Genomic DNA, 18,162 nt, shown 5'->3' on the forward strand with positions numbered 1-18,162 from the left:
ATCAACAAAGGTGAGCTTAACTTACACTAACCGACGTGTAAAGAATCGCGAAGAGAAGGATAAGGGGTAATGATGGTTCTGATATTGTTTCTACTTTGAGGTTGGATGAATATGATTTCCAAAATTGCGCCTCGTCGAGGATAGGCATTAATGGGTGTATATAAAGAAAGAAATGTTGGAAGAAAACATTCAAGGTGTCGCTATTGGGAACCTCGAAACAGCCATGGGTCCTGAGAAGACTTAGGTTCTGAAACATAACCGCGCCATAACGTGGAACACGTATGGGCGATTGAAGAGATATGGACGGAATGAGCCGAGGGTTGAGTTCTAAAGCCGGTCTAGGCATTGGAGTTCTAAGTCATAGTCGGTAAAGGTAAGACACCAGTACCACGTGTACGGCGATGCCGATGCAGGGTAGGCATTATCCAACTTACAGTTGCGTGACAGTGGTACTTATACGAAGGGTACAGTCTCTCTTGCCCATGGCGCAGTTGAGACACGGTTGGCTGGGACCAGAGCGACGAACACATTGAAGCTTCATCGAGCGACACCAAAGACAAGCCTGCGAGAAGCGCTTTCTGCCTCGGCCCCGCTTCCCTTGTTGAGGCTCGTCGGAATTGCCAATTGCAGGCGATGCCATACTGAACGCACTGGGCCCGCGGTTGGCCGAGTATGACAGCATGCTATGCGTCGGGTGATGGGTGAATTGGTGGCGTTGAGGCGATAGGGAAGTAAGGCACATGTGGGCATGTTGTTGTAAAGACCTTGTTTAATCCCTCGGACCCCGCGGCTACGGCGTGAGGTAGCCTTGGTTTGTTTATTCACCGATTGGCTAGTGTTGACCGAACAGAATCGGTTACTATGCAGCCCGAGAGTATGAAGTTTCATGCTAGTCTGATAACATCACTTGGCCAATAACAAGTATGCTTCAAGACCCATTTCCAGGCCGCCCCCTGTCGTCGACATTAACTCGTACTACCACGGCTGCTGGTCAAGTGTCGTCAACCCCACCAGCGATGGATATCGATGTATTCGTTATCACTCCTGACCCAATCACCCTAGCAAAAGAGGACTCCGGGGTAGATGGGTCAGAAAAGAAGTCGCATAGCCTCGGTTTTATCACTCTCTCAGCTGCTCAGCTGTTCTTAAAGACCTTGAAATTCTTGGATCTAAAGGACGTGTTCCAGTACACCTTCAGGTCAATATCGCATCCCAATTGGCATCACTTCGCCTCTTATTCACGCACTAGTATAGTCATGGTTTTCAAAACGCCGTCTTGGGTGCCCAAATTGCCTTTTGGTAAATGCACTCGACCTGCTCATGTAAGGTAGACATACTAATTGTCCTGAATCCAGAACCACCTGACAACATTCCTATTCCCGAGTTTATCAACAACCAGGCCTACGGTCGATGCCCCCTCGACAGATCAAAGAACCCATTTACCTGCAGCAAGACTGGTAAATCGTACGATGCTCGCGAGGTCGCAAAGAGAGAGGACTACCTCGCACGTGGTCTCCGTAAACACCTAACCCCAGAGGAGCTCGCAGGCTCGGAATGGAATCGTGTGGTTACAAATTTTAGCTACAATTGCGTAAGTTCAGTCTCTGCTCTTCTACTGTTATTTCATCAGCGTAACCGGCTGTCTAGATTGATTATGTCCCTGCCACACATGCTGTTCATCGCCTCTCGGGTATTGTTGCTGCTGCAAGCGCTGAATACTCTGCTGCTGATCTCGAATACCAACTACGTCAATCTGGATGCAAGACCATATTTACCTGTGTCCCCTTGCTACCACGAGCCTTGGAAGCAGCCGCTTCTGCCGGAATACCTCAAAACCGTATATTTCTTTTGCCTTTACCCCATGTGGGCAACAATGCTCCTGATCTTGCGACGATTGAGGACCTGATCGTAGCTGGACAGGATTCTCCGCCTCTTGACCCAATTATTTGGCCAGCTGGCCAAGGCGCAAGACAAGTGGCTTATCTGTGCTACTCGAGCGGAACTTCTGGCTTACCGGTATGTGAATAACTGAAGAACCCGCATGTCCCCGGAACAGAGCGCTCAACCTGCTTTGTAGAAAGCCGTCAAAATCTCTCATCACAATATCATTGCAAACATACTCCAGCTCTGTACCTTCGAGTCTATGTCGAGACGCAAGCAAGACCTCGCTACCCAAGTCACTCTGGGCCTCCTTCCGTTCAGTCATATCTACGGACTTGTTTTAATAGGCCACTTGGCGCCCTATCGAGGTGACGAGGTTATCGTACAAATGTCATACAATTTGAAAACCCTACTTACAGCTATTCAACAGTACAAGATCCAGAAGATGAGTGTAGTGCCCCCTATTCTCGTCCAGATCTTGGCTAGCCAGGACCAATGTAAGGGCTTTGATCTAGGCAGCATTCGACATGTGCACACTGGTGCCGCACCACTGGGGCCAGAGACTATCACGCGTCTGCAGGAAATATACCCTCATTGGAAAATTATTCAGGGCTTCGGTATGATTGTTGCTGCTGATATGTCAACTATTACTCACCGTACACGTTAGGAATGACTGAAACCGCCGCCGTGGTGTCAATTACCGACGACTTCGATATCCTAGGTGGATCTTGCGGTTCTTTGCTTCCTCACACAAAGGCCAAAATTATAGATTCAGACGGCAACGAAGTTCATGAATATGATACACCCGGTGAACTGTTGGTACAGAGTCCATCAGTTGTTTTGGGCTATCTCAATAATGAGCTTGCTACTGGTGAAACCTTTGTGTACCACTCAGACGGACGATGGCTGCGCACTGGTGATGAGGTTATTGTACGTAAATCTGCCGCAGGCCATGAGCACTTGCAGGTCGTCGACCGGATCAAGGAACTCATAAAGACCAAGGTATGTTCTCTGAAGCCTGTGATGACTTCGCTAATAACTAATTTTTAATAGGGCATCAAGTTGCCCCTGCCGAGCTAGAGGCTTGTATTCTGACTCATACATCTGTTTCTGATTGTGCTGTTATTGGGGTCAGGGACGAGCGTGCTGGCGAAGTTCCAAAGGCCATCGTGGTTCGAAGTGTCGATTCTCTATCGAAAACAGAGGAGGACCTGGCACTGGATATCGCAAAACTTGTAGAGGACAGGAAAGCGAGGTATAAATGGCTGAAGGGCGGAGTCAAATTCATTGATTCAATCCCAAAAAGCCCACGCGGCAAGATTCTGCGTAGGATCTTGCGGGATCAAGAAAATCAGGCAATCACGCAGGCTGCGAGAGAAGAGCGGGCCAAGCTGTGAAACTGCTTGGCAGTGAGATGTGTTATTTGTTATTTCGTATGTAGATAAAACTTGATTTGTGCCAATGCGGGCTTGCGTAATTGAGTTAATTCGTTGAGAAGGTTGGCCTTACGCAGCCACGGCGGGCAAGATGGCCAAGAATGGTGCCGAATATGTGAGGCTGCGCAATAATGGTCCGGGTGCTGTTACCCCTGACACAACAAGAATTTCGCTTTGTTCCTACCGGCCTAACAGCTCCCGAGCAGGGCTCTTCGTGGAATGCCCATATAAAGGCTAAATTGAAGCTCTAATTAAAGATAATCGGCCCCAGTAGGTCTTGGGTAAGGAGGTGGGTGATATATAACCCAGTGATCGGAATGGTCTGGTATGAGTTGGGATTGGTATGGTAAATACCGCCAAGACTTGGTATGGCTTGAAGAAATCTCAATACCATGGTATTACCAGCATATCAAGTCATACCAGTAAGGCTAAATGGGCTAAAAATAGGCTGAGTTGGTGGCGCTAGGCAGCTGGGTTATGACCAAACTGGCTAGCACCTCAAGGTCAAGAATTTTCTCGGCTTAGAACTTACAATCCTACAACACGTAGTTGACCCATTTACGGTATTGAGGTATCACCTATGGAATCTCCAGTTCCAACCTTGCCGTCCTCTCTGGCTACAGGCTCAACGCCATTATCCTTCAAGACTCCTACACCGTCGCCTGCTCCCATACTACCGTACCTGTCTCGACGCCATCACTTGCTCCCCTTCAGTATCCCGAGCATCAATGAAGTCGATGATGACGTGGCGGAATGGGGGGTCCTGGTGTTGGTAGCTCTCACATTCAATCCGGCAATTTGTGGAGAAATCATGACCCAGATCAGGCGCTCTAAAAATTTCCATATGCGGTAATGTGCCAGCGGTGCGGTTCTAACGTATTTCCCCACCACCCCGTACACCCCTAGACCTCGCACACTTTTCCCACCAAAAGCTAGTATTTATAACTATAAAAGTAAAATACTTATAAAATAGCTATTTAAATAAAATAAGACGTTTTAGGATATTTAAAGGTTAAATTTTCTTCTTATAATATAAAATATTTTATATATAAGTTATTACTTAAGTTATATAAACTTTAATATTTAATATTTTTACTCCTTAAACAGAGAAAACGCTGTTAATGCCTTTATTTTAGGCGGAAAGTGGTGCTGTTTTTGGAGGCTTTAGCAGTGCGGGGCCAGATAACAACAAGAGGGGGAGGACATGTACTATATACTTATGCTGCCCCTGACGCACTGATCCCTGTACATGCCAGGGCCGCTGCGGAAAAGACACACATCCCCATTTTGGTCCCCCTCCATCAGCGACTAGGTGTCTAATTTCAGCATCCTTTATGCTCTTTGTGTCTTCCGCTGCTTACAAGTCATGCTGACCGCGTCAAGAGCATTACTTGCCGCCCGGGGTCGATCTGCGCGAGCATGCCGTGAACTTCTTAGACCATAAATGGCGGCATCGACCACGTTTGAATCCTTCGTCTATCTGCTCTCCCTCTCGTTCACTTTCTTCACTGGTCCTTACACTCATTCCATTTCTCGCCGCTGTTCTTGATCACCAGCCTGCTTACCTTTATTGAATGCCAGACCCGATGACCACCAGCGCGACTACGGCCAGAAATGGTCTGCATCAATGCCATGCATCTTTCCTCGAGCGCTTCAATGCCAGACAAGCTCAAAGTCGAGCCGCAAAGCAGAAACCCACGCTCTCGGTGGAGGAACATGCTGCTCACCGCGCGCAGCTCGGCAACGTGCGTTTCATCAAGCCCAGATACTCTGAGCAGACCGAGATCAACGTCAGCGGCATCTTTAATAAATGGAGGCGGTATGTGATAAATACCCCCATCGCTTCCCTGTAACCTTGTTTGTGTACTGACCTCCTTGTGCACAGCTACTGCGTTGACATGAAGGTCGGCGAGTGGAAGGCGACGCTCGAGAACCTCGACCGTGGGACGACGCAAGACTTCCTCCTCTACATTTGCGAGCGATACAAGATCACATCATGGGGCAGCGGACACGAGTACATTCGCCAGTTCCAACAGCTTTACACAACAGTAAATGGCCAGTATATGGATCGGAACGACACCAAGGAAGTGTATAAGGTATGTCGGAAGTCCTTTCTGCCTGGCTGTAGCGGTACACCAGAGCACTGCTTGGGCCTATTCTTGAGCTCTAGTAACAGGCAATCAGTATTATCGCAGCGTACTTGTCCCACGATTCGGACACCGCCCGCCAAACATCGATGGCAAGCCGGTACTCAACGTCGATAACCTACGAGTCATCCTGACGTTCAATATCGCATACGATACAACCGTCTTTCCAGGGGAACGGCACCGCATCAACCTCGCTGGCTGCTACCAGCTCCTGTGCTATACGGGCGCACGTCCGGCCGAGCTGGTAGATGGTGAGCGTCAGAAGCCAAAGGACGGTTCTATCCAAGAACTTTTTGGTCAGAATGCAGTCCAGTTGTCTTCTTCAGCAAGCAGTGAAGAGCAGGAAAGCCCTGCGGATGAACACTCTAAAGTTCTTAATAGCCTTCTCTGCCAAGAGACTTTAGGGCGCGGCCGCCCTAAAGCCCTTTGCTACGAGGATATCCAGATGATGATTGTTCGACACCCGGCCACTGGACGATGTATACCAGCCATGGCCATCAAGTTCGTTCATCATAAAGGCGCTGACAATAAACCTAAGCCGTAAGTTTCTTATGCTTATCGTCCCAAACAGTAAGTATTGGGGCATTCTGTATATTAATAATCGCTCTAGTACCATCTTCTACTTTACGCCTACAAGAAAGTTACTCTTCTGTGCTGTTTCTACGGTTCTTGCTCTCGCTCTCCACGATAATGCATTCGATGCTCCGAGCTTAACTGATGCAGCTGCTATATTCAGATTACAGCCACCGCGCTTTAAGCACTGCATCCCGCTCCGATGGAAGAAGTCTATATTAAAGACCCCAATCTTTCGCCGATATCGTGGCACTGAGCTCTCTGCTGGTGAGACCATGCTGTACTCCAAGCTTAGAGACGACATAGGTCAACAGAGTCTTGATTCAGGGCATGAAAGGAAATGGACACCTAGGTTCGCTAGGAGAGGCGCCGGCAACGCGGCTAACGGTGCGTATTTGAACTGCAAATATCCCCAAATGTCGGCTTTGTCGCCATGCCATCATTGTTCCCTTTACTGACTGTATTTCTCACAGGAGACGCACCTGACTCCGTTCGCGATCAGATGATGCGCCAAGATCCCCGATTTATGACCTTTCAGAGCGCGTACCTCAACGAGATTGCCAACTTCGACCTCCAGAACGCGTTCCTAGAAGAAGAGAAGGAGAGCCAGCTGTTTCGACTATTTGCACACGTTAGCCTTACGCGCGATCCTCGAGCTACGGCAGACATGGTGCCCGACGAAGTCTGGGCCAACCTGGCACCAGACCCGGAAATTGTCGAGCTTGAAGAACAACGTGCACAATTAAAGCAGGGCAAATATCGCATCGTAGGCCGTGATAACGAGGAAGAAATCCGACGGCTCAGCAATAAAATCCGAACGAAGAGAGCATGTCGCGAAAAGCAGGTCGTCAAGGAATACCGCGAGGATTACTTCTACCACCGTCCCACTTGGGACATTGAGCAGCAGGCACGGGGCGAGGAAGAGGAGGAGTACATAGAACCTACTATCGATGTGCATATACCAGAACGCAACCGGCTAGCAAATATTCTTTGCCATCAGCCGGATAGTCTAACAGAAGGCCAGATTCTCGAGCGAAGGATTGAGGCAATTCAACTTATGGTGGCTCTTTGCGACAAACGCGAGACCGCCAAGCGTCGCTACATCCAGCAAAATATCAAAGCTCAATCTCACATCAAAATCGAACATACCGAAGCGGACATTCAGCCTTCACTTAGCGTCAATCGATTTCCTCTCCTTATGCAACCCGGACAATGCCCAGACTGTATAGGTGACGAGCGGCTCTCTCTCGAGGAGCGTACGTTTGCATATTGCCGTCCGACCGTCAGGAATGATCACTTTGATGACCAGCACTTGCTCGAGCGCGAGAGGGCACTGCAACGTGGTGAGAAGATGGTGTGTACGCACCCTGCCTGTCGCACCCAAAACCAAGGGCAAAATCTCGAATTTCATGATATGGATCATTTTAGGGCCCACGTGCAGACAATTCATTGCGTGACGCTACGATCATCGTGCCAAGTGGAGCAAAGGCGGGTGCGCAAGCTGAGGCGTCGAAAGATGGTTAAAGAATAACCATTATGGTAAGTTGGGCGCCATAGATACAGTTAATTACAGTAAAAGATAGAATAGTAGGGTATCTCAATTCAATCTCATTGGATTAGTATGGCTCGATCGACTTCCTTATATAGTTTTTACGCAAGGCTTAAACCTGCTGGTTAACATCATCCAGTACGGCATTATCTTTCCTTGAGTACTCTACTTAGTCTATATTAGTAGAGAGAAACTTATAGGTGCTGGGTTTTAAATCAGATGCTACAGATGTACTCGTAGGGAAAGAACTGTTAGTTCGGTAGCAATAATATACCTGTCACAGATGGACTAGTAGAGGGAAGCCACTGGAATGGTATGTATGTATGTATGTATGTATGTATGTATGTATGTATGTGTATTTTTCGTCTGGGTGGCTGTAACGAAGCCAAATCTCCTACTGGAGCAAAAGACGTGCTGAGCTAGCTAGGTACAGGATACCCCGCTTCCTTCACCATCCAGCATACCAATGGCACAAAAGGTGCTGTATTTCTCAAGCCCGTCACCCGTCAGCGGGTTCGAGGGCAATCTATTGTCGAACTTTTTCCACCGACCAGAATTCTCTCGCGCATCACTACATCTGCTGACGCAGTCCACAATCTCCAGTAACCAAGTTGTAGCTCGTAGTCGACTGTCGCGGCGGCAGGGAAAAACCTCGGGAAGGGATCAGAGGCCGACGGTGCGGCTTGCCTTTAAAGGAGAAAAACCCATCGCAATCGGCGTCGTTGATCGGAAGGATGTCGCTACGAATGCCCGGGGCATCGCCCTCCGATATCTAAGGCGTTCTGGTTCTGAGGTGCCGCCATTAGATCCGACAAAGGTGTTGTCAGAGAAGGCGAACTCTCCAAAATTCCTTCTCTGAAAACTGCTGTTAGGGAGCCGATAGCGTCCCCGCAGTTTTTGTGTGGTCGCGTGGCCTGCAGAAAATCCCGCTCCTAGCACCGCACTAACAGTGCGTGCCAAGAAAGAATTTTTACAGGAGAGAGTTGAGCCACTGGAATGGTAGCAATAGTGTACTAGTCGTGTAGGGTCAGTATTTAGACCCTTGTATCCTGGTTGAAGTGTAGCAGTAGGAGTTGACTGGTCGGGCTAGTTAGCCAGGACTGGTATAGAGGATATATTAGTCTTACTTTGCCTGTAGACTAGTCTAGGAAAATAGACTATTCCAATGCGACTAGTATACCTCGAGCTGTATAAATGGTCTAGGAAGAACAAGATAGGGTACTGGTATAATTATCCTAGTATAAGGGATTGCCTAGTAGAAAAAAAGCATTTTACAGGTATAACTTACTACTAATATAACCAAGTCAGTATAAAGAATCTACCTAATAGCTTTAAGAAGGTTACTTTTAAAATAGCTAAGCCTAATATATTCTTATAATAAATTATTTACTTAGCATTAACTTAAAAAGCTATCCATAGCAAATAATAATTATTAATAACTAACTTTCCACTAGAGTTTTTCCTAGGTACCTATCCCTCTAGACTATGATATCCCTTTCCTGAACTCTTATTGCTCCTTTGGCATGCAACATCTGCAGCTGTTACAAGCACAGGTAATGGAAAGCTTTCATTCTACCGTGCTCTGTTAGTTACAGTAAGAGCATTACACCAGTAAGATACTGACCTTTTCCTGCTCAGATAGAGGCAATGCTCTATCAGTAGACTTAAACTCATACTTTTTACCTTTACGGCGTATACAAATATATACTTCAGCGTTATAAATCTGGTATATATTGAGGCCGTTATTCTTAAGTGTGCTCCATTTCTTCTTAAAGTTCTCGTTACTGCGGTCTCTTTTCTTCACGCAAGTATTCTCATTGGCTGCCATTACGATCAAAGGGGAAGGTAATGCCAAAATATTAATTAGATAGCAGACATATGTATATATGCGTGATATATTCTTGCTTCGAATTTTGCAGTTTCAGGGACTCTTTTTGGCTCCATACATTGAATAATGATTGATTATTTGCTTTATGTTTTGGCTTAGTTCTGTATACGTCATCTCTACAAGGAGGCCAGTTTTAGCTCCTCGGCCCATTTTGCGCACAGCATGGGTGCCGTTCTTAGCTCCCTGTCGACACAAGTCAAGCCTGGCTAAGCTAACGAAAGCAGAACTGCCATCCCAGCTTTCAGCCACCCCTGTCACTAACCCCACACAGACCAAAATTGCATCTGTCTAACCCAAACTCCTTCCTTGCCTACTTTAACCCTAAGACATAGCTTCTCACTATTTATTACCAGGTCACTTTAGAGTACATGCTTTCTCCTCTTACGCAACAGACTTAAATCCTCACTTTTCTATGCCACTACACTTAGTAAATAATATGCATCCCCGCAAAAGGCTTTGTGCGCCTATCTACTTTGAACCTGAAATAATAAAGGATTCTGCTATAACGAAGCTTGATGCACTAGAGAATCTCAAGCTAAGTCAAGAATGGGTTAATAATTCTATATTTTTAAACGAGGATGGGTCTTTCTCACATCAGGTTCTTAACAAAAGATCCATTCAAGTTTATACACAGAAAGCTTCTCTACTTATAACTACACTCTTTTACTCACTAGGATCAAAAGACTCAGAAGAAGCACCGAGACTACAAGAACAAAGGCTACGCAGTGCTCGACGCCAACTGCTAGTCTCGCTCCTAGCGCACGCGTGGCTATGGGGAAGGCCCAAAGTGTTAGATAACAAAGGTAATCTGGTCCCTTATGAAAAAAGGAGAGTACTTGCCCCCCAGGATATTCTGAATTTCTTTATTAAGGTTCGGGCTCGTGAGGCAAGTTATACCTATAAAGAAGTACGGGAATTTCTAGATAAAGGCATACAAAAGGTTTTTTTATATGAGGATATATCTAAGTGGAACGCAACAGGGGTTATTGCATGTCTGAGGTGGGATCAATCCCATAACCTACATAATGGGGGCCCATGGTGCTCTTGTCGGCTCGAGAGGAAACTCCCACCACCTTACCAAGAAGTATCCCTGGTCAATGGCTCGGTTTGGGACGTCAATTTAGACCCTGATGACTTGAAGAAAATGGAGTAAAATACAGTGGAGGAGTTCCACCTCTGGATCAGCTGAGATCACTCGGGGCTTCCCGACTGACTCGTTCATTGGCTTATTCGGAAGGTCACATCGAGGCTGTGCTGAGAATCAAGGAACACATAGAGGGCTTGACTTTCACTACATTTGTCATATTATCATCCTATAGTGCCCCGACAGTTGTAGTCAATGAGCTGAACCACCTCATATTTAGGAAATTGAAAGCATGAAGTTCCCAATATTCAACCTTTCATAAATTATTCTAGAGACACATTTGCTTGTTTCTTGTTTCTGTATATCGCGGGGTTTCATGGGTAATGTGCCTCACTGCCTCTTGATCCAGGAGCCACGTCATTATCAGCATGGGCTAGAAGCTGCTTCCGTGGCCGCTGGTCCGACAACAAGTCATAATAAGACACGATTGTCAAAAGCTGAAACCCCGGTTCGAGTATGGTCACACGTTAAGGCGCAGCTGGAATTGTGTAGTCCAGTTTGTATGCTCGGTGGGTGAAAGCTAACTCTATACTACACCTATCAGACGTCGTAGAGGCAAGAAAAGATGCAAGCTCATGCGAGGAAGGGGAGAAGCTTGCAGGACAAGGAGGGCGAAGTGAAACTGTATTTAGAAGTCCGAGCTGATCTGCAACAACTGTTGGATGGATATATACAAAAGGCCCAATAGGTTCTTCCCTTTGGCCCTCCATCACAAGCGGCTTCGTCATCATTTCAAAGGTGAGAGCATTATGCCTGGAGTTCGGTAGGAAGTCAAGCCCGTAGGATCTCATGACTGGCCTCGTATTGGCTCATCACACGGTTCAACAGTGTTGTCAAAGTATTTAAGGGACATCGTCACCCAGTCCAAGGAATTTGCAACTTCATCTCTTTCCCCTCAATCTATGCTCTCTCCTCGATAATGGATCATATGCTTTCTGTCAGCTCCTTCCCTTGGCTCTCAGTGGACGAATTCACTGGCTCCAATCAGTCAATGGGCTCTAAACAACAATCTCATCCACGCGAAGCAAACGAAAATCTCTGTGAGCTTTCTACCGAAGCTATCATGGCGGGCAGCTCCATCAACTTTGTGCCAGGCATGTCTGCGTCCATGACGTTAGGATATACTCTTGCCCGACTTGGGCTTCCTTTAGACATCCAAAGCATTATGCAGGGATTCTCCTTTGGGATAGCCGATGCCTTCTCCTACAACAATATGGGCAATCTTGACTGTTTTGCCAATGCAGTTCTAAACGGTAATGGGGTTGTATCTTCTCAAACAGGAGTGCAATCCTTCTCTGGTCAACTGTGGGGTATCTCAGGATCACCATATTCCGCAGAGGAACATCCCACTGGCTACGACAACGGCGAGGGCTTCTTCGGCTTTCTGGCCTCCAGACTGACAGAAGAACCTGCAGGTAATTTCCATTTTGGAGATACTTGCGAAACGGATCCTTCTAGTATCCTTCAAGAGCAATGCGAAGGAATCACTGCAGGATCACTTTCTCCTGTTAATTCCGGATCTCAAGACGACAACCTTCCTGAAATTCCAACAGAAACCCAATCTGAAGGCATTAGATACGACCAACCGGACGCCTTTAGTGATTTAGTGGAGGGTCTCAGCGGCGACGTGTATTCTCCAAGCTGTGGCACTGGAAGCCCGACGCTGCCACAAGACAGTATCAGCGTCGCTCAAGGGCCAGAATCTAATCAGGAGGCCGCCACCTGCCTCGCATCGTGTATCAACCTGGTTGGCTGTCATACTCAGTCCTCGGAACCTGAAGTGCCTGAAACCACCGAAGAGCCATCTTCTCCGATGAGACCTTCTATCGATATTATCGATCTCACTCTCGACAGCGATAAGACGCCTGCTAATACAGCAACCCCCAACACCAATGGTGCTACTAGCTGCACTGCAGATGCGGTTGTTGCGGGTCTGCCATTGATGCCAAATGGTATAAACCGGAGGACAGAGTCAAGCCGCAGTAAAAGACGGAATCAGCAGAAGCGGAAAAGGCGTCATGAAGATGTGCCGTCCTTCCCCGAGATAGTGACTCTCCGGGTGATATCAGTGAAGGCTGAGAAAGAAAACGGAAATGGGTTCATGGAGACCGTGGAGTTCATTCGACATAAGTCAAGGAAATGGAAAGCCAAGGAATCCAACGAAGAATGCATCCTCAAGCTTCAAGAAGTGGTATCCTTCGAGATGATGGTCCAGGGTGGGAGCTTTGGGCGCATCAACATTCACAAGAGCGAGGATGGTAACACATATAAAGGAACAGAGCTTCTTATGGAGTACATGGTAGTGCTTTCGAAAGATGAGGCAGAGAAGGTCTTAGATGACCCTGAGAAGTCTCTTGGCACTCGTTGTCACCTTCTACAGGAGCAGAATAGATCAAAAGCCCCGCGAGTAGCATAGACGTTGAGATCAAAAAATATAGAAAATAATAAGGTCAATTAGGTTAGCTTAGCTTTCTGGGTTACAACACCTGTTTCGGAGATCTCTATACTGTCTCCAAGTTGTCAAATCTTTTGCGAAGGGCAGACTTTCTTCACCCCTGACAATTTGGGATCCCAAAATAGACCAAGCTCACTGCCGGTAGACACTGTTTGATAAGCAACGGAACGGCAGAATGCAGAAAATAGACTTGGTAAATGACTCATATGATATATGATTTCCGCTACTTGACTGAAGGCCATTACGCTATACGTGCTCGCTTGGTTTCATTAGCAGTTTCTGAATCTTCTCGTGGCCGTTTGTTATCCATATGAACTACCCCTGCCGGGCAACTTGGGTTGCGGCTCGAACCGCCTCCTCTGTCAGTTCCCGAATCTTCTCGTGGTCCCTCGTTGTCAGGAGGGACATCATTGTCTTCCCCTCCGGTGTGGCTTGCTTCGTCAATCGTATTTGGTGCTCCTTTAGCCTCTAGAACTTCGTGTGGTTGCTCGTTGTCAGGCTGGGTATCATCGTCTTCCCCTGGCATGCAGCTTGATTCGCGGCTTGTGTTCAGAATAGTTGGTGAGAGGCATATTTCCCATTCCTCAAGCTTTCGTACTAGAAACATTTTCCTTTCTCGCCGTGCAATCTGAGAATAACTTAATTGCTGAATGCCAAATCTTCTCCAAGGTCTCGCTCCTAGATTGAACAGGAGGTTGATTGTCTCCCATGCGCCTTGTTCGTCTTGTATCCCGAGTATGGCATATATGACTGGTGTTGCAGATGATCCATCTAAAATATCAGGATCTATATCACCTTCTCTAGTATAAGCACGTATATGCTCATGTAGCCCTCTCCAGGCGGCACCATGTAAGCCATTAGCAGAGAACGGCTGTAGTGGGTTTGCTTTCTTCTTTAAAAGTAAAGCAGATGTTTCTAAGTGTCCTGAACGGATGGCCAGGAATAAAGCAAGACTTAAGTCCCTCTGTTTGTCTTTGGAGTCAAACTGCACTAGGAAACGAACGACCTCGGTCATTCCTCTAGATGCAGCTAAACACAGCGGGGAGAGCGTTGCTATACAAGTATATTCCTCGGTATAATTCTGGTAGAGAGAGGCGCGAAGAGGATCATAAGATGTGGGGGAAATGCTTCCAAAGTGGACATAGGTAATGCTGCAGGCAGGGAAGCCAAAAGAAGTAGGGTTTAAGAGAGCCATTATGGATTGAGTTGTTATGGATGAAGAGTAATGATGAAATAAGATATTTGAAGCTGGATGAGCTACTTTGTGGAAGGCTTGGATGGTGGTAGGGAAGGAAGTCAGGAGGGGATTAGGAGGGGGGGGTGGTCCTTAAATACTGCACTAGGCCCAAGTAGTATGAGTAATCACTTGATGGGAGTGTGTATTATTGGGTTTTTGCATGCCGAGGATCAGTTGTCTAAGCCTTGTCGGTTGACCGGCCTCATGACCACGAAAGGTTGGCAACGAGCGGAGTCCCCTTTTACAATCGCGTGGGCAGACGGGGCTTGTGCCCAGTATGTGATAGCGATGAGGAACGGGGTATGACACGGTGTTGAAGCAGCCGCAGCCGTAGCCTACCTGGAAGTTTGACTCGGTCATGATAACAGCTCCTGTATGAGCAGCTTATAGCAGTATCAGACTGTATCTATTGAGGCTATCTACTTAGTGCAAGTATAACGTCAGCCCGTAAGAGACCGACATTTATCTTCAAGCCAAGCTACCAGATCATTGCTTTTTCCCATCGCCCTGGCAAGATCAGCGCATTTCCAATGATACTTCCATATCCCCAGAGTATCTAAAGCATCCCTATCCAGATCTATAAACACTGAGAAAACCTCTTTGATTTGTTCATCATCCTCTAGGTAGAGTGCATGAACAGCAGGCGGGATTGAATCTATATCACAGGCACCTTGTAAATGAAACTTGTGATAAAGGTGCTGTATAAAATGGCTCCGGCCTGTTCTCGCAGCCATATGCGCAGTATTTAAGGTATTGCCGGATTCGTTCCTCTCAGCAAGAAGTGGAATAACATGGGAATGTCCTTGAAGACAAGCTAGTGACAGAGGGCTGACAAGCCCGTTATCTTCGTGGGGATCAGGAAATTGTAGAAAATACTTGACAGCCGTCACGTTTCCTAGATATGTTGCTGCGGATAGTGGTGTGACAAAGATGTTACAGCGTCTTCCGGGTACAAAGACTAGAGCTCCAGTGGAAGAATTGGCTTCGAAGTCGTCGAACGGGAAGATGTTTTGGTCAAGGTTCATGCGGCATCGGTAACTATATCCTTCCGATTCACGAATTTGACGCTCGATCCAAGGCCGGATACTTCTGCGGTCGTATGTCTCGACTTCTTTAGAAAGTATAGCGCAGTTGTCGCATAAAAGCTAGATTGAGTGAGTTATGGAATGGACTATTAAGGATATATCGAATAACCAACCTTGAGGCTATCTGATAGTCGCCATTTGGGTTTGTTTTCAAGCCCTTGGAAGCAGCTTGAACAGCAGGGCGAGTCCATATTGAGTGGCTTGTCTGAGAAGTGTTGTAAGACGGGAGATGGATGAAAGAACTAAGAAAAAAAAGGAAGGGGACGATGTAGGACGAGGATAAGGCGGGGGGGACGTATCATAAGTACTTACTTAGACACTTCTCCTAGCACGTGTCATTGGCTAAACCGCCTTAGGCATACACAGCCCTCGTGGGTGATATCTGAAGCTCGGCATCCACCGAAGATTCGGGGCGACTCGTATCGACACCGCCAAGTTCTAGGCCTTGTTGCCTTAACATCCACCATACACATGGACCCTGAAGACATCACGGTTGTGTTCAGTCATGCACGTGTCATGATGGTCATTATCTAGGCCGCAGAGACATCTTCCAAAGCAGATAGGTGTTCCGCTGGCCACCTGATCAACTATAAGGACTCTTCCCTTATCCAACATTATTGCAATGCTGGTGCTCCACGAATCAGTCAACGCCATGCAAAGACCATTCTCCACGAATCACATTCTCTGACATCGCCAGCCGGCTATGGAAGAAGCATAATATGTCTTTTTGTAAAGTTTCATGACGTCTTACGCATAATGGGCCATCCTGATGACTTCATTGTCGAAGATTCCACCTGCCAAATGAAGCCTGATATGATATTGAGTTGTAGAGTAAGCCTCCTGATCGTGCCAACTCCTCTGTAGCATGCAGGGGCGTCTGGATAAAGTAGCTAAGGGGTCGGTGGCACCTATAGATTCGAGCTCATGCCGTTTATCTCCCAATCCTTGCAGTTTCATTACATAGCCACAACTTCATCTTATTCCAATAGACTTTTTTCATTAAACACGGAAGATTATAATACTATAGTAACTTTGTGCTAGTAGCTGCTATGAGGTCAAGCTTATTTAAGCATAAAGAAAAGGCGAAATGATATTGGTCGAAATGTCGAACAATTCGACGGATATGCCAGTTACACCTATTGACTTCTTGAATAGCCTTGTCGACATTGAGAAAAGGGCTAGAATAAAGAGCATTCTCTGTACCATGCTGTCTAATGACCGAAGCAATATAATAGTAGACTAAAGACTATATGTGGTTAATACAAAAGCCTTAACAATTCAGAGTAGAAGCTTGACCTACAAGCAGCCAAGGGCGGCTATTTTCCACATCTTGAGGACACTTACCCTTTGTAAAGTCAAGCTCCAAGTGACGCGGTATCTGAATTAACCAAGCGTCAAGCTCGCCTTCGATGGCTGTCATACGCTCGGATGTGAATTCATTAACGTCATAGTATCTCTCATTAAGTGCTTTGGCGAGTACCCGGGCTGCTCTAAACAATGCTAGCGCACACGAAATTCGAGACGGCTTCCAGGAAGGGGTGTTGAGATAACCATGCTCGGTGATGTATTCGCCGTCAATATCGCCGGGATAATCGATTTTGATTTCTGTATCTTTCAACAGCATGGGGGTATTAAGCCTAGAGGCAGAAAAGCAGTCAAGCATGTAGAGGGTCCAGAAGATCCTTTTTCGAGTCTCGTTAGTCAGAGTATCAAGTCTGATATCTCCTTGATTTGTATGCAGGCCCAGGTCGTTAGAGAGATTAACGGCAATGTGCTTGTAATAGGCAATTTGCTTATCGTCCGCCCTTATGATGCAGCAGAGTATAGCAAGCACGAGGCACTGGAGGGTAAGAACGCCCTTATCGAAAGCAATTGCATTTAACGCTTCTTGCCACTTTTTCTTGCAAATTAAATGTTGCTGAAGATCCGGAGCATGGCACGAGAGGCCTGCAATATCGACGATTAGATATATCTGAGCGATAGTGTGCTTATTTTTGGTATTCCCAGAGCTGTTCTCAAACTCTCTGTAAGTTCTGAAAGCTGTCGGTTCATGCAACACGGGAAAGAAAGGAGACCATTGTTCGAAGAAGATAGCAAACCGACCTTGCACGAACTGTTGGTGTCGCTGGAGGGCCCGATTATTACTTGAACGATCATGCCTAAGGCTATGCGCCTTTTGTTTGCCAGTGCTTGGAAGTTCATTTGAGGCAAAAGTGTTCTCCGGGTCACCCCGCTCAGAAAAGGCCGGCTGGGCGTAACGTGGTAATTCCTCTGGCTGATGGTATTCCGATGGTTGTGGTGGCTTGTATTGGGTCGGCAGAGGACTTGCTATTGAAGCAACTCCTGGATTTACTTGCTGTGTAATATAGGATGGTGTTGATTGTCCTAAGGATGTGATTTCTTGAGGATGGGTTCGTTGATGTCGCTTTAGAGTGTCGTTCCGAGCAAACTTTTTAGTGCAACCATCAATTGAGCAACGATACGGCTTTTCGCCAGTATGAATACGATAATGCCTAGTAAACCCGGCCTTGCTATTAAAACTCTATACCTGAGGTTAGCCAAGTAGAGGGGTAGAGGGAATATCAAACAACAGACCTTTGTGCATGCCTCCCAACTGCACTCGAATTTACCGGGACTGAGCTGGGTACTGACCTGTCTCGCAGGTTCCATGGCTGTATTTACTTAGCTTCGATATGCAACCGAGACTATATTTGTATGATGATTTAAGGAGTATGGTTGAAGTATTGGTTATATAAGTCTCTGACTG

General features: G+C 46.8%; 5 protein-coding genes across 5 annotated transcripts; 3 read left to right on the forward strand and 2 right to left on the reverse strand.

Moving 5' to 3' along the window:
- Nucleotides 1–1,256: 1,256 nt before the first annotated feature.
- FOXG_15581 (uncharacterized protein) lies at nt 1,257–3,278 on the forward strand (the record flags this gene model as incomplete). Its single annotated transcript, XM_018395671.1, has 6 exons — nt 1,257–1,299; nt 1,356–1,591; nt 1,648–2,016; nt 2,078–2,498; nt 2,549–2,887; nt 2,935–3,278. 6 exons carry the CDS (start codon nt 1,257–1,259, stop codon nt 3,276–3,278), a joined length of 1,752 nt encoding a protein of 583 aa, XP_018255892.1.
- A 1,355-nt stretch (nt 3,279–4,633) lies between these two features.
- FOXG_15582 (uncharacterized protein) lies at nt 4,634–7,568 on the forward strand (the record flags this gene model as incomplete). The annotated part of the gene is made up of 5 exons (XM_018395672.1): nt 4,634–5,136; nt 5,203–5,413; nt 5,502–6,004; nt 6,075–6,424; nt 6,511–7,568. The coding sequence occupies exons 1-5, from the start codon at nt 4,892–4,894 to the stop codon at nt 7,566–7,568; spliced, it is 2,367 nt and encodes a 788-aa protein (XP_018255893.1). The 5' UTR covers nt 4,634–4,891.
- Nucleotides 7,569–11,537: 3,969 nt separating this feature from the next.
- Nucleotides 11,538–13,034, forward strand: FOXG_15583 (uncharacterized protein; the record flags this gene model as incomplete). The annotated part of the gene is made up of 1 exon (XM_018395673.1): nt 11,538–13,034. The coding sequence occupies one exon, from the start codon at nt 11,538–11,540 to the stop codon at nt 13,032–13,034; it is 1,497 nt and encodes a 498-aa protein (XP_018255894.1).
- A 256-nt stretch (nt 13,035–13,290) lies between these two features.
- On the reverse strand, nt 13,291–14,268 carry FOXG_22071 (uncharacterized protein; the record flags this gene model as incomplete). Its single annotated transcript, XM_018402455.1, has 1 exon — nt 13,291–14,268. One exon carries the CDS (start codon nt 14,266–14,268, stop codon nt 13,315–13,317), a length of 954 nt encoding a protein of 317 aa, XP_018255895.1. The 3' UTR covers nt 13,291–13,314.
- Nucleotides 14,269–14,750: 482 nt separating this feature from the next.
- FOXG_15584 (uncharacterized protein) lies at nt 14,751–18,065 on the reverse strand (the record flags this gene model as incomplete). The annotated part of the gene is made up of 3 exons (XM_018395674.1): nt 14,751–15,421; nt 16,740–17,937; nt 17,991–18,065. The coding sequence occupies 3 exons, from the start codon at nt 18,063–18,065 to the stop codon at nt 14,751–14,753; spliced, it is 1,944 nt and encodes a 647-aa protein (XP_018255896.1).
- Nucleotides 18,066–18,162: the final 97 nt, after the last annotated feature.

This window comes from Fusarium oxysporum, chromosome 15 (assembly GCF_000149955.1).
Source record: "Fusarium oxysporum f. sp. lycopersici 4287 chromosome 15, whole genome shotgun sequence".
NCBI lineage: Eukaryota > Fungi > Ascomycota > Sordariomycetes > Hypocreales > Nectriaceae > Fusarium > Fusarium oxysporum.